Source organism: Rhinichthys klamathensis, unplaced genomic scaffold (genome assembly GCF_029890125.1).
Source record: "Rhinichthys klamathensis goyatoka isolate OS25496 unplaced genomic scaffold, OSU_Roscu_1.1 h1tg000178l_1, whole genome shotgun sequence".
NCBI lineage: Eukaryota > Metazoa > Chordata > Actinopteri > Cypriniformes > Leuciscidae > Rhinichthys > Rhinichthys klamathensis.
Genome location: NW_026606707.1, coordinates 1,212,328 through 1,228,446, shown reverse-complemented (window position 1 = coordinate 1,228,446; position 16,119 = coordinate 1,212,328). Strand labels below are relative to the sequence as shown.

Sequence of the window (16,119 nt, the reverse complement as noted above, 5' to 3'; positions counted from 1 at the left end):
GAACGGCTCGATTGGAGGCAGGGGAAAACATATAAGGAGATTAAAACAAAAACACTGGATGGATTTTTATCATTATAGGATGGTTGTGTACAGGCACTGCCAACACACATTTCGGTACAATCAACTTGAAAAAGTGCGTGTACCATTTTATGACCCCTTTAACAATCTAACTATGTAGCTTAGTCTTTACTGCCTCCTTTAATCAATATCATGCATCCTTGCTGAATATTTTTTTTCATACAGACCCCAAACTTTTGAATACTAGCATAGAATATGTATATGTATACATGTATCTGTTTTTTATTTAATTATATTGAAGTTGTGTTTTTATGAAGCTAGTGAGGTACAGGCCAATATGGAATTCCAATTCAGGTTTTGTAATTAAATTGGAAAAAAATATGGTATCTGTGCATCCCTAATAGGCACTCAGTCTCCCACCTCAAGTAAACTGTAGTGTGTATTTATAACAGAAGTTATTTTGTAAATGTGGCTTACAAAAAAGAAAGGGGAAAAAAAGCCTTCATCTATTCACCAAAATAAATAACTTAGATATTGAGCTCCTTTCCTCAACAAAAGAAGCTGTAACATAATACGCTCACATTCAGGAGATAATGAGCCTCCTGTGCTCAGAAGAAGGGCTGAATCAAAGACCTGCCTCTGCCCTTCCACACACTGTGGCAGGATACGCAGGAGTGCCCTGGACGGAGAATCACGTGTGAAGGCAGGGGCCTGTAAAAAATCTTTGATATTTACACCGTTAATACATTCAGGCAGGAGAGGAGGGGCGTCTCCTCCGTTAGAGGTACATTTGGCACAATCAGTTAATGTTTCGACCTGCTCCTCAAGCACATTGTGTTGGTCCCCTCAAAGTCTCTGTTAGCTTCTATCTGTACTCCAACAAGGATTGACTTCTGAGATATTGAAGAACCCTTCAACGTTCCGCTCAGAGGAAGCCTGTCGGCAAGAAGGCACGTGTGCATCTTAACTGAGCAATCGCTCCCACCTCGGAAATTACGCTCTTCAGTGTTGTCTGGTCCAGGGTTTCCCAGGACTCTGTGCTTTCAAGTCCTCCAAGGAAGGCACCCACCTTGGGAGGTTCAAATCCCATTGGTTAAGTCTGTGATGATGTTGGCCTTCACCAACTTGCGAAGAAACTCCTTTTCCTTTGAGATGTTGTGAGTCCATGACTGTGGGGGAAACAAACAGCAGTGTCATTTCCTACTGAATGTGGCTGACTCTTGATAGGACAGTCTGTCCTTTTATTCTCATTATACAAAGCATGTTAGTCTTGCAAAGCAAGATTTGAACTATTAGCATTACATTTGGTGAATACAGCAACTCAAATTGGTCGCAAAGCATCCATTCAAATATGAAGGGGCATATCACATCATAAACAACCAATCACACTTAACTTCACTTGTACATGACATTTCAGGCATTATCACTTATGAATATCTTGTCTGTAATTGATGGGATAAACAACCAATGAGACTGACATAAATGTGCAACCTGTGAAATCATCATAGTTTTTTCTTGTTTGTGAACTTTTCTTTTTGCTAAGCTCCACCCCCTTCTTATCTCCGTAAAATGCGCCATTCCAATTTCATGAGAAAACATTTTTTATGAAGTTACATTTTAGAATGTATTTGTACAAAATGTTCAGATTTTAATTAAAACATGCAAGCATGAAGGTTGACCCCTAAACCTTACTGTCAAAGGGGCGTAGGTGAAAAACGTATAAATTAGATTGTACAAGGTAACCACCAATTTGCCAAAATGTAAAAAATGACCTTGATAGTCTGTTGAATGTGCTCTTAAAGTGGTATAATTGATTGGATATTATTCTTATATGGCCTGGTAGAAATTGTGACATCATAGAATATTGTTGCCATTAATTTTTTTATTATTTATGCAGGAATGTAATTTAAAAAGCCTCGTTTGAAGTAATTGCAGCTGCTTACATTAGTGAACTGAACATTCACTATAACACTGTGAACTAAATCCACACAACAATAACCTGAAATCATTCGGACTTTACCTTGCTGAGGGTGACGCATAGTTTAAATAAATCTTGAGAAGGTCATGCGGTGGAATAAAAAAAAAAACAAAAAAAAAATAAGGCTTGTATCCTCTTGGGGTGTCTTGTGTCACTATTATTACTGGCCCCCAAACATTTTATTTTGTCTTTTGGGCAATTGCTGTAAAATTGCATTTAAATCCAAACATGTAGATCCTCTAGTCTATACTTGTATTAGAGACTGTCACACTTTAGTTTAGGATCCAATTCTCACTATTAACAAACTATTAACTACTGCCTCAAACTCCTAATTACTGCTAATTAAAGGTGGGGTAAGCGATATTTGAAAAACACTGTTGGAAAGTTGGTCGGACCGACACAACAACAAACGTGTAGCCATTCAGCATTAGGGGGTGTATGACGGTGGAGGAGAGAGAACAAGCAAGAGCGAGATTTGAAGAAAGACTGTAGAAAAAGAGATGGCTGAGAGACATTACAAACACTGAAAAATGAAGGGTTATGATCAGGAAAGAGCTTTAGGAACCGCGTTAATATTAGAAAAACTTTCCAGCGCTGGATAGAGCTGAGCAGGAAGGCCTGAAAACAGGAGAGGCTGTTGCAACTAACAACAAATTCTTGTTTGCATTTATTCTTGTGTATACATGTTCATTTTTTGTGCTTCCTTGTCGTTCATTCATCATCTTCACTTTATTTTTCATGAGGCATTTTTTTGTTGCGCTTCTGCTACGATAAATAGACTCTTGCATAACGAAGGCCAGCTACTAGTGACTGGCTAGAGAATGCAGTGTTTACTGTTTAGCATCCATGTTAGTGCACCCGCCTCGCATGCCAGTAATCGGAGAGTCGGAGCAGGGCAGTTAGGATTGGAGGGTGAGCTTTGGAGGCGGAGCAATAAAGAGAGGGGTGTGTTTGTTTGTGTTGATTTCAAATATCAACAATGTTCAGCAACGACTTTGAGAAATGACATACTGCACCTTTAATAGGAATCAATATGTGCTTTATAAATACTAATAACATATCCTAGTAATATGCATGCTAATAAGCAATTAGTTAATAGTGAGAATTGGACCCTAAACTAAAGTGATACTGAAAAGACATTTGCTAACTGTTGATCAGTATTGTTTTTTCACAGATTTGCAGGTTAGCGAAGGTCAGTATCAATAAATGATAAACAGTTAGATTAATTCGTAGTTCCACAGCACTTCACATCCACTACTATCTTTTATTACAACAATAACAGAGCTCTGAGTCACAGGAGAGGGACTGAGTGTGGTCTGGGATCAGAACTGGAGCTGTATTGACTCCTGTAAAAACTATCCTCCCTGGTTTTCCTTTAATATCCTATTGTTATTTAATGTGATTTTCAGATGCAGAACGCCACAGCAGAGGATCCACTGGCCTGGCAATGCTGGATGAAACCAGAGCTTTGGGTTCCTGTGAGAGGCTCTTGGTCCGAACGGGTGCGACCCCACAGCTGCCCCTGACAGGAGGTTCTGGGCCTGCTGGGGCCGTTATATCAGGCCAAAAGCCTCTCGTCAGAGTCTCTGACTGCTCAGCCCTTGTGACGGATCACATTCACAAAAAACCCAGCAGATCCAGGAGTAAAGTTTCACTCTCGGAAAGAGAGAAAAGGGCACAGGCCAAAATGAATGCTGGGTTAAGAGTCTCCTCAGGCCGAAATGCCTTAGGGAGAGAGAATCTGAAACAATCTCTTCCTTATGCCTCAATACTTAAAGAAATAGCTCTCGGCATCTGGGGTCGGTAGGATTTGTTTAAGTTATCGAAATAAGTCTCTTAGTATACATTCACACTGTCAGTACAAATCCAAAGATTATTTGTGTATCCGATTAGAATCTGATCTAAAATGATTGACTGTCCACATTGGTGTTACACAACTGTTCAGATCCAATTTATGTTTCCTATGCCACTCTTTAGTTTTCTGGAAAATTTGCATTGGTTTCTATGGCAATGACGTTGCGTTGGTAGGTATACGCCAAAAAAACAACAACCACCAAAACATGGAGGAGTTCGCAATACAGATGTTAGCTTATTTATGACACGACAATGAGTAGCGGTCGTGCTGGACTACTGCGTCTTATAAGGCAGCGGAAGAACCGTAGGAAGCTGGTATGCGCGGCTTTATTCCATGCTGTCAAAATGCATGTCTCTGTTATATTGTCAATTCTGCTCGTCCGGCACTTTGCAACAACACAACCTTGTTTCTGCAGCGACTTTCAGCATATTTTCTTTAACAATGTCTGACGTTTATGTTTTAAGTGCCGTGAGAAAGTCAGAAATCAAATGCAATTTAATAGGATTTCAAACCACATGAATGTACTGTAGCTCAAAACGGATTTGAACAATCGCAATTCATGTGATTTTTTTGAAATAACTGTTTTCTATTTTAAATTGTAATGTGTAATTTATTCCTGTGATGTCAAAGCTGAATTTTCAGCATCATTACTCCAGTCTTCAGTGTCACATGATCCTTCAGAAATCAAATTATATGCTGATTTGCTGCTCAAGAAACATTTATCATTATTATCAATGTTGTAAGCAGTTTTGAGCTTAATATGTTTGTGGAAACCATGATTTCTTGCAGGATTTTTTGATGAATATAAAGCATTTATTTTTAAATAGAAATCTAGTTATGACTTTACTGTTACTTTTGATCAATTTAATGCGTCCTTGCTGAATACATTCATTCAAAAATAAAAATAAAACTAACTGACCCTAAACTTGTTTTTAATGGTAGAGTTAGTTTTTTGTTTGTTTGTTTATGTATAGTTTTTCATAATATATTATGTACAGATTAAACTACTCAGAGAGACATTATATAGGTTATAAGTCATTTCCTCACAGGTTTTTGAAGTGCGTTAATGTAAATTTCACATTTTCCCCAACAAACTGGTGAAACAACCTTTTACTGTAATCCTGGCATTTACCACTGAAAGCAATAGTCATAGAGTACTGTAGTAATGAATCCCTTACATCACAGCAGGGATGAAGACTCATGTCAAACCTACATAGACAAATACCCTACGCTGTTACAGTATGTGTGAGGTGTGAGCTACTAGATATACAAAGCCAACAGCATAAATCCCATTTGTTTCAGCTGACATTACATAGCACACAAGTCTTAAACCGACAGAATACAGGCAGCAGGAAGTGAGTGAGTTCTGCATGAATGGTACCTGACTGTGATTTGACAAGGATGGGTGCCAGAGCAGTCAGGAGCTAACTGTGCGTTAACAGCTCTGTTTTATGAGTGTGCTTTTACAGCCATGGCAAATGTGGGCAAAAAGGAATTTACAAAACATAACAACAAAGTTATCTACATATGGACTGATCTGAAAAAAAAAAAAGAGAAACAGGACAGCAAGTAGCCCAGGACATTCTGCTAATGACATCACTGTAATTTTCCATAAAGTGAACAGATAAACAGACATTGTGAGCTCAGTTAAGACCATTGTTTGATCAGTTTACTTTACAAAATGTTATGTCTTTGCATTAAAACACCTCAGTCTAAAAAAAAGAACAAATCCACAGTAGTTAGAAATGTTTCAATTTAGAAGTTAATTTGTCATTTTGTCAATTTAACAAACAAATAAATAAAACGGTTACCTCTTTTATGGCAGACATTTTGACTGTTTCGTAGTAGTGCAAGGGTGCATGAGGGGTGTTCATGTCATAGCCAAATCCAGCCACAGCGACCTCATCGCAGTTATGAAGAGCCATCGTTATGGCGACGGTGCCCAACGTTGGAATGTTCTATGGAAAAAAAGAATGCAAGTTTAAATTGATAACGTACAATAAAGCAGCATTTTTAAATTTCACCATCAAGTACTAAGCATGATACTAAGAAGATAATACGAATGTCCTTAACCACAATACAATATCTTGCGCCTGTTTTGTGAATAGTAATGACAAAACATTGATTCAAATTATATGTTAGACTAGATAAGAAACAAGAAAATAAAATGTATTGCTCGTTTAATAGTAAATTAAATCCTATCATGCTTTGTTACATGGCTCTGTGGAATACTTGATTCTGATTGGTCAATCGCTCCATCCAGCGGTATGTTATTCTCCGATAACAACCGGTAAAATCTGATAACACAGGCTCATCCGGGTTACTGAAGTCGGCGGACTCTGCACTTTATACTTGCAAGGAAAGTTTTTTCCTCGTGGAAGTTTTGCTTTTGGTGAGCTATTAAAATATTAAAACTCAAATATTTTGTGTACAGTTAATTAATTATGTCATCCGGTATTGCAGACTCGCTCTCTCGTTTCATACAAATGCAGCTACTGCCATTTTGAGAAAAAATAAAATAAAAATTGTACACTGTAATGGATAAGATAACAAACAGGTAAGATTTTAAACAGTTCTCTTATCTCCATAATTATTTATGTGGTGAAATACTGTGTAATAAGTGGTACGACTGTATACCGTATCCCTTAAATGTCCGTCTAGTTTGAACTTGCTACTTGCTAGCAACTGCTCTCTCCGAGGAAGCTTTGTGTTTAAAGAGCTAATAAAATATTTCACCTCATATCAATATTTAATGTCTAATTATTTACTTATGTGGCAAGTAGCCGTATAATGAGCGGGATAATGTACATCCAGCCGGTTGTCATCGCAAAATAAACCCTTTCAGGGTAATGCAAGACCCCTTTCCGCTTCGTGTCGGGGTCCTGATCACTTTGTCAGAGTTTATTCAGCGATAACAACCGGCTGGATGTACGTTATTCCGTACATAAAGCACTCTTTTAACATTTTACAGAGTTACATAAAAACCATGAAAGCAGGTTCTGTTAATGAATCAGTTAAAAAGACTCATGAACTCAGAAGGTATCAGTATGAATCAGTCTAACAAATCATTTGAATCCATCAGAATGGTTAATGAAATAAAATTTGAAAACTGACTGGACATTTATATGGTATATGTGTGTTGATAAGCAGAATAACTATGCTTGCTGTGCTGTATTTGAATCTATTTAACATCGCTGTCTATGGTCTGCTCTGGTCCAGTTCTTCCTCAAGGTCTAGATCGCATTGTGCCAGAAGAAGTTCTGGCTTAGTTCTGGTCTGCAGTTGTTAACTCATCTTGAGCTGCGTGTGATTAACAATTTGCTTAAACAGACCCCCACCCCTGACACAGGCCAATTTGAGGAGGCAGACCTTCACTTCCTCATATCCCTGGGGGAGTCAACCATTCTAAATCATTAGCTTACAGTGGCCTGGGGTCTGGTTCACAAACACACACACACACGATTAGTATTAAGATCGTGTCAGTGTATGCAGCCTTAAGCAGGTGGGTGTTTGGAGTGCTCAAGGGGGGAGGCTGTGTAAAAATGTATCCCACCTTGATCAGTACCGTATGGGACAGCTTCCCTTCTGCGCTGCCCCCCTACCTACACAAACCTTTGGGGCCTGGGCTCTGCTCCATGTGCACTGCACATGTTCCACCACCATTGAGAGCAGGTTTGAGTTTTCAGGAGGTGGCCAAGCTCACACACAGACCCTTGTCTGTACTCATGCCATGATGGGATGGCTGAGAGCTTCATCAAGCTATGATGCTAGTGGCATTGATCCACTTTCTCAAGTCCAATTTCCTGGGACTGAAAGTAAAGTGTGTTGTTAATGAGCTCTTAGTAGGCAAGTACTCGTTGTTACAGTCCATGTTTGAGATCTGAGGCACACACACACTTCTTTTTTTTGACAGTGCTGATTCAGAGTCCTCCCCTTGGGCTTCTGCACACCCAACACCCATGTCTCAATAAAATATGTTTGCTAATGGGGTGGGGTGTTCTAAGTGTGGTCACAGCATTCATGACAAATTTTTATAGTAGAATTTAACAAGCCAAATTATATACAGTTGTGGTCAGAATTATTGTCACCCCTGGTAAATATGATGAAAGATCCTTCAGATCTTTCATTAAAAAAATTCACAAAAGTCCAACCTTTTATTGAAGTAAACAAATTGAAGTGGGGGTAAATCACATTATGAAATTTTTCCAAAACACGTTGCCCATAATTATTGGCACCCTTTCATTAAATACTTTTTTCAACCTCCTTTTGCCAAGATAACAGCTCCGAGTTTTCTCCTATAATGCCTGATAAGTTTGGAGAACACCTGACAAAAGATCAGAGACCATTCCTCTCCAGATCCTGCAGATTCCCAGATCCATGTTGGCGCTGCTTCTCTTCAGTTCAGCCCACTCATTTTCTATAGGGTTCAGGTCAGGGGAATGGGACAGCCATGGCAGAAGCTTCATTTTGTGCTCAGTCACACATTTTTGTGTTGATTTTGATGTTTGTTCTGGATCGTTGTCCTGATGGAAAATCCAACCAAGCCCCATTATAAGATTTCTAGCAGAGATTTTTTATCTGTTGGTATATTGGCTAGAATCCATGATACCATGTATCTGAACAAGATGTCCAGGACCTCCAGCAAAAAAATCGGCCCACAACATTACAGATCCAGCATTTAACCGTGGGCATGGGGTACTTTTTATACCCGTTTGCAACAAACCAATTTAGTGTGTTTGCTGCCAAAAAGCTCTTTTTTATTTTCATCTGATCTTAGAACCAGGTACCTTTTGAAGTTCCAGTCGTGTCTGAGAACTGAATATGCTGGAATTTGTTTTTGGATGTGCGAGGAGGATTTTTCTTGAAACCCTCCCAAACAACATGTGATGTACTTAAGGTGCTGTTTTTTTAAGGCTTCCTGACCCCAAGACTCAACTAACCACTGCAATTCTCCAGCTGTGATCCTTGGAGAGTCTTTGGCCACTCAAACTCTCCTGCTCACCGTGCATTAGGACGATATAGACACATGTCCTCTTCCAGGCAGATTTGTAACATCTTTGGTTGATTGGAACTTTCTAATTATTGCCCTGATGGTGGAAATGGGGAATTTCAATGCTTTGGCTATTTTCTTACTTTTCTTACCACTTTCTGTTTTGTGAAGCTCAACAATCTTTTGCTGCACATACAAACTATATTCTTTGGTTTTACTCATTGTGATGGATGATTAAGGGAATATGGGCCTTGTGTTTCCTAATATTTATACCCTATTTTTTACAGTCTATGATTTATACTCATGAGAAACAAGTCGTCACATCTAGACAATTTCATGTTCCTAGTCACCCTAGTGTGCTAAAAAAATTAATATTAATGGGAATATACTTCAGAGATATTTTACTCATAAAACATTCTAATTGTGGCCAATGTCTTTTAGAGAGAAAAATTATTTCACAATGTAATTTTCCCCACACTTTTGCTTCAGTGAAAGGCTGGATTTTTGTGATTTTTTTTTTGTATGAAATATCAAAAGGATAAACAATGCAGATTTATATTTACAGCCATCTTTGATCATATTTACTAGGGGTGGCAATAATTCTGACCACAACTGTACAAGGTTCCCACCTCTTTGAATCACTGAATTTCAATGAAATTGAATTTCAGTTGTTTGTGATTATTGGATAAGGATAATCTGCAAGTCTGGATTCAGTTTGCTATGTCAATTGTGATTCATACATTTTTTAATTTATTTAACTCCTGCTGTATTATTTTGAGATTTAAAATGTTTAATGTTTAGCACTGGATAATAAGGTTTAAACATAGCTTTGTCCAGGTTTCGGCTAAATAAATGGCATTAGCTCTCCCCACCCATTGGATTAGTTAAGCTGCCTTTGACCTATGGTGATCTTTATAATAATTACAGGCTAATTGAGGAAACACGTGTCTAAGGCTTCCTGTGACCCCTATTAACGTAAGATTGACTAAAGGCATTGCCTGCCATTTTAGTTCAATAAACTGGAGCAGTCCAACAGTTCCTTTCGAAGAGCTACTGGTTTTAGCAGAGTCAAATCCTCTTGCATTCAATGAGTTTAATGTAAACAATGTTATGAAAAGTACCGAAACTTAATGAGCATGTTGCCTACCCCTTTACCCATGAGGCCATTGTTCTGTGGAAGGCCAATAAACTGGAAGGAAGCTTCTTGTATGAAGAAGGGGTTGAGGATCCGTATCTCAGAGGGATCCCGGGGCACATAGTGCGCTACAGACTTCCAGAAGCCCTCTGTTCCCTGCTAAAGAAAAAAAAACAACAGAGAGAGACAGAGAGACAGAGAGAGAGAGAGAGAGAGAGAGAGAGAGAGAGAGGAGAGAGAGAGAGAGAGAGAGAGAGAGAGAGAGAGAGAGAGAGAGAGAGAGAGAGAGAGAGAGAGAGAGAGAGAGAGAGAGAGAGAGAGAGAGAGAGAGAGAGAGAGAGAGAGAGGAATTATGATATGGTCAAATGAGACAGCACATCCAAGTTTGATCACCAAATGCATCATGAAAAATGTATGGAACATTTTTGTTTCATCTTACAGCAGAAGTGAAGAAATCATCTCTTCCATAATCATGAGTTCAGGCACAAAGCCTATAAGGTGCCATCACTGCATACTGATGACTTACGAGTAGACGGTTTTCATTAAAAGTGAAGCAAGCCGCCCAGTTGGGCGAGCCCACAGGAAGTGGACAAATGAAATCCTGACCTCCACGAGCGTTCGGTGAGCAACGGCCCCCAGCTTCTCCCATAACAATTACTCAGGAGACCTGCAGAGTGCCATAGCTCAGCAATTATTAAATCTGCGACCTGGCACTGTGATCATCAGGTATTAAGAGTTCTGACAAGACGAGCTCTGCGAAGCCACGGCAGCACTGCTGGCAAACAGCCAGCCAGGTCATCGGACTTAATGGGAGTCACCTGTTCAAATAAGCAGACTGCCTTTGATATAGCCCAACAATAGGAGCAGCTATTGAGCCGAACGAACGGCTTTGAAGCCGTTTTGGAGGCCCCCGCGCCCACAACAAGCCATGGCAAGAAAACATCATCTCTTCTGTCAACAGTACGGTTTTGCTGAACAGAAGCAGAAATTATGGGGAATGATGAAACCACAAGCAGGTGTAAACAGGGGAAAAACTCGACAACAACAATAAAATCATGAATTCAGAACCGGTGCATATCTAGGAAACCACCGACATCCAGAGTAAAGTACATATCTTGCCAGGGTGAACTATGCCTCCATCCAGAATGTAACCGTATCCGAAACAGAATATGAGCAAATACGTGGGAAATGTGCTGGCATCCGACGCCAGTAGTGTTTGGTGTAAGAGTGATAGGTTGTTTGAAGAAGAAATAAAACAGGAAGTCCCTGATTGATTCTTTTAAAATCACTTAGCACAAGTGAGGATGTCTCTGTAAGCTTTGACATTCCTTCCACTGGATCGGGCATCTAACAAATATGGTAAGATAGTTTCCTTCTCGAAAGAGTTACTCTTGTAACTTACATAACCAACATGCTATGGAAACAAATGAGAATACTCGTACAACGGTACATAATAACATTAAAACTAGGATCAATCTTTCATCAAAATTATTGAGTGTCTACAGAAGCTTAGGTACAGCTTACTATAAATCCTTTCAAACAACACTGAACACTGTATTGTTCTGCTGGTCTATTCATTCACTATTCATATATTCATTAAATATCAAGTACTAAAGGCTGCCAGCACTAATATTCTCAGCCAGGCGTGTTGAGGAATGTGACTTTTATCAGCAGTTTTTAAACGTGCCAGGCAAACACTCGACTTGTGTTCAGTGGGACAATAAAACATGAAATGTTTACTAGACATACAGTGGCTTGAAGAACAACGGTTAGCCAAATAAACGACTGCCGTTGTCACAGCTAAATTTTAAAAACAAATCAAAACAAAAAACCCTCAATGCATTTCATAACATTTTATAATAGTTATAGCGATAATGAGTAAAAGTAGTGCTAAACAGAAAGAAATATAAGTAATGCTATTTAAATATCTGTACTCATACAGTATCTGTACAGTTGGAAACAGTACTGGAAAATATCAACTAAAAAAAGTGCACAGTAAGATTTAATCAAAGCATCTGAAAAAGCCCAACCCAAGAGTTAGTCTAGAACAAGACTAGTTAAACAGGTTAAATAAAAGATTAGTAATTAATGAAGTGAATGGTGTTAGCCTTTATATAAACCATGAATAGGTTTCCTGTAGCTCAAACAGGGCTAGGCTGTGTGTATGCATGGGGATAACAATGTAGAGATCATGGGAAATATATAGATATATGCACACTACCATTCAAAAGTTAGGGGCCAATAAGATTTTATTTTGTTTGAACGAAATGAATACTTATACATTTTAAAGTACATTAAAGTGAAAACAGTCATTTTAAATTGTTGTAATATTTCACAATATTACTGTTTTTACTGTGTATTTGATTGAATAAATAAAGCTTTGGAGTGCAGACGAGACTTTCTTTTCCCCCTCAAAAACATAAAAAAAAATCTTACAGACCCCAAACATTTGAACTGTAGAGTACCTTGAGTGCAAAGACATTACGGATAAAAGTGTATAAATGTAAATGTACCTCATTGATATATAAAAAAAAAGGATATTTTTCTTACACAAACTCATCGCTTCGCTTCAGAAGGCCTTTATTATCCCCCAGAGCCGTGTGGAGCACTTTTCTGATGGATAGATGCACTTCAAAAAAGAAACAGCCATTCACTGCCATTATAAAGCTTGGAAGAGCCAGGACATTTTTTTATATAACTCCGACTGTATTCGTCCGAAAGAAGAATGTCATATACACCTAGGATGACTTGAGGGCGAGTAAATCATGGGCTAATTTAAAAATGTTTGGGTGAACTATCCCTTTAAAGACTGTGCCTTTTATACCTTATCTTCCTCATCGTGTGTCTTCTTGCAACACGGCGTGACACCATTATTGTGGAATGTATGAAATGTAAAATTTGAAAAATTTCTTATTGCCAACTGTTTTCAAAAGGACTGCACCAGCCTGATTCTGGTTTGCATTACAATCCCACCAAAGCTAGACAAGGTCATTCTAAACATAGCTCCATTGTTGACATCATCTACATTGGTTCCGCCTGGCTTTACTCCAGACCTCTCATTGGCATTCCAGGGAATCGCAGCCAGGAGTGCAGAGAAAGAAAAAGTGAGTGAGATACCCTGATTGATCACCTCTCCAAACCACAAGTGGTCTGCACTGCAGGAACTTTAACAACCGCCACACTCTCGTCAAACAGGACGGCCCCTGTAACTGATCTATCCAATAAAGCAGCAGGTGAAAGAGGCCTCTCAATTCCCGAACGCAGCTCCAGCACGCCCTTAACAAGCTTCCAGCATGGCCGCCGAGTGTTAAATCACTCCATAAAAATCACAGGCCACATCGCCGACCTCTCTCTCCGTCAGCCGCTGGAAACGAGAGGTCAGGGTGAACATTCAGCGGTGGCTGGGAAAACCTGTTCCTGACTGCAGATGTGCGGTGAGAAAAATCTTCCCAGGAACACAAGTGGAGCAAAAAAAAAAATGTAGCATTGACGAATCAGGAGTGGAGAGCCTGAAATTCTATTACAGCATTTAACATGTAAAATAAGCCTAATATCTAGATCAGGTTTTCCTATTGGTATTTTTATGACAAGCCGTGATGAAACGGACATAGCTGGATATCTTTCCGCCCGTATTGTGACCAGTGTTGGGCATGTTACTTAAAAAAAGTAATTAGTTATTGTTAGTTACTTTTAAAAAAAAGTTCAAATGTGTCAAATAACTTGGATGCCCCCAATATTAAATATGTTAAATGAATGAAATGGACACTAAATAGAATAAATTATTATTATAAAACATTATACACTAATCTACACTATTTTAATGTTGCTGCGGGACAATGTGAGAGACATAGGCTTTATAGACAGACAGATTGAGAGTGACTCTTGAAGGACCAGCACCACATCCTCTTGTACCACTGTTTGAAGAATTCATCTTCCAGAATCTACCAGTAAGTTTTGGGAGTTCATTTTTAGTTAATCTCTGCAAAACGGACTTCAGGGTAGGAGATGGTCTAAAAATGAACTAAAATTGAACGCCCAAAACTTACTGGCAGATTCTGGAAGATGAATTCTTCAAACAGTGGTACACGAGGATGTGGTGCTGGTCCTTCAAGAGTCCCTCTCAATCTGTCTGTCTATGAAGCCTATAAAAAACAGTCTTCATGTATTTTAGTACACTTCAGCTTGTGATTCTTATTAAGTGGGGGCATTTTTATTAGGATTCTTTACCTAACCTAAGTCTCTCAGATCCTGACACCTAGCACTTCTGGAGACTCCAGGTTGGATAATAATAATAATAAAAAAATATATAATATTTTTGGGTTTTATTTTTATAACCTACAGAGAATGTCATCATCAGATGTTATTTAAGCCAAAGTCTAGGCGTGTTAGAGATTAATCTAATGCTGAAATGTGTAATTTATTTATAAACAAACTATAATGCTCGGACACCCGCGGTCTCTCTCGTGCACTTTCGAGCGCGCTCTCGGACACACTCGGTTTCTCTCGCGCACTGTTGAGCACTCTCGCGGCATTCGCTTCGCTTTTGTCCAGTCCGGCTCCTCACGCACACACACACACACATCAGAAAAAAACTTTGCAGGTCCTATGACTGAGAGATAGCCTACTCAGATGAAAATCGCTTCAGTGAGCTCAATTATAGTAACGCTGCATTTTATTGTCAGTAACGGTAACGGCGTTGTAACGGGGGAAATAGTCATTCGTTTGATTACTCGTTACTGAAAAAGATAACGCTGTTATTCCCATCACGATTGTGACGTACATCCAAATTAAACAGAAAAAAAAAATGGAGGACAGTGACTTGGTTCTAGCCAATCAGAGAAGTTCTGCATACGTCACCAGAGAAAGGTCTGTAATTTCACCGATATGACATTTTCATTAATAATTACAAGGTCAGAAGAAATAATAATACTAAAAAGAAACCTATGCATGGAAGATATGTTCACAATAACGATCAATAACATCCATGTAGAAAACTGAATTTTAATTTCATACTGACTTGCCTAAAAAAGCTTGTCAAAAGAATAAAAATGTAGATCTCATGATTGGTTTCTAAAGAGCCATGGAAGTTATACAGTACATGCACTCTTTTAAAGTTTGAGACATTTAAACATTTTTCCTGATTGAACATAATCATGGAAATTACATTTAATGTTTGTCAAAACACAAAATTACATTTAGTGCTTGACAAATTTGCATTTAAGATCTTAAATTTCAGGAAGGAGTACAGGTATGTGGTAGTTGATATTTGCATTGAAGTGCGAAATGCAGTAAGAAAGGTATTTGATATGTTCTCCTTTGACATCAGTGTAAACACTTCTGATTTCTTCAGTGTTATGCAAACGTGGATAGTGGGGAAAGGCAACAAATATAAACGCCAAACTTCATTATAAAGAAGCTGCAAGCCAAAAAGTTAATGCACAATGAGAAGAGAAATCTGGCGTTTTCAGGGCTCAGCTGGGTGGAATCAAATTTGGGGAGGCAGTGCTGGGGTGTAATGAAAAACCCTATTTCAGCAGCACAGGTCAATTTACAGTACAGTTTTTAAAAACCGCAAGAAAATAGTCCGAAAAAGAAAAAAAAGAGTTTCCCCTTGATATTAAACTGTGATTGTGATATTTCCCCTGATATTAAACATATTGTGATTGTGATATTTCACGATCCTTTAAATACAGTAGATGTAGACTGAACATCACCCACTATGGAAAGAGTCAGTTTATAATTATTTATATACTTTTACAGTGTTTACAAATATTTTAAATTTGCTTTTTATTTTTATATTTAGATTTACTTTAAGTTTTAGTAATTTTTGTTATGTGCTTTTGCATTTTTATGAGTTTTATTTCTATTTTTTAATTTAACCTTATTTTTAAAGCTAATATTTATTTTGGTAACACTTTATTTTAAGGTGACGTAATTACACATTACAATAGTAAGTACATGTAGTAACAACAGTAAATTATGCATAATTACAAGTACCTAAACCAAAACCCTAACTGTAACTCTTAAAATAAAGTGTAACTTTGTTTTATTCAAATTAGTTTAGTACAAATGAACTAATATTTATATTTTATTTCAGATTTATTTCAATTAACAAAAACAACTTTTACTTAACAACACAGCAT

At 38.2% G+C, this 16,119-nt stretch overlaps 1 protein-coding gene across 5 annotated transcripts in view; it reads right to left on the bottom strand.

The window, feature by feature from the left end:
- Window positions 1–735: 735 nt before the first annotated feature.
- st3gal3b (ST3 beta-galactoside alpha-2,3-sialyltransferase 3b) overlaps window positions 736–16,119 on the bottom strand; it is a 60,127-nt gene continuing 44,743 nt past the window's right edge. For all 5 annotated transcript variants that reach the window (XM_056260789.1, XM_056260790.1, XM_056260791.1 and 2 more), the window contains 3 exons: window positions 9,989–10,135; window positions 5,663–5,809; window positions 736–1,187 (listed from right to left, as the gene is read on the bottom strand). In XM_056260789.1, the coding sequence (XP_056116764.1) occupies window positions 1,098–1,187; window positions 5,663–5,809; window positions 9,989–10,135 (384 nt within the window). In that variant the 3' untranslated portion in view covers window positions 736–1,097. The remainder of the gene's footprint in view (window positions 1,188–5,662; window positions 5,810–9,988; window positions 10,136–16,119) is intronic.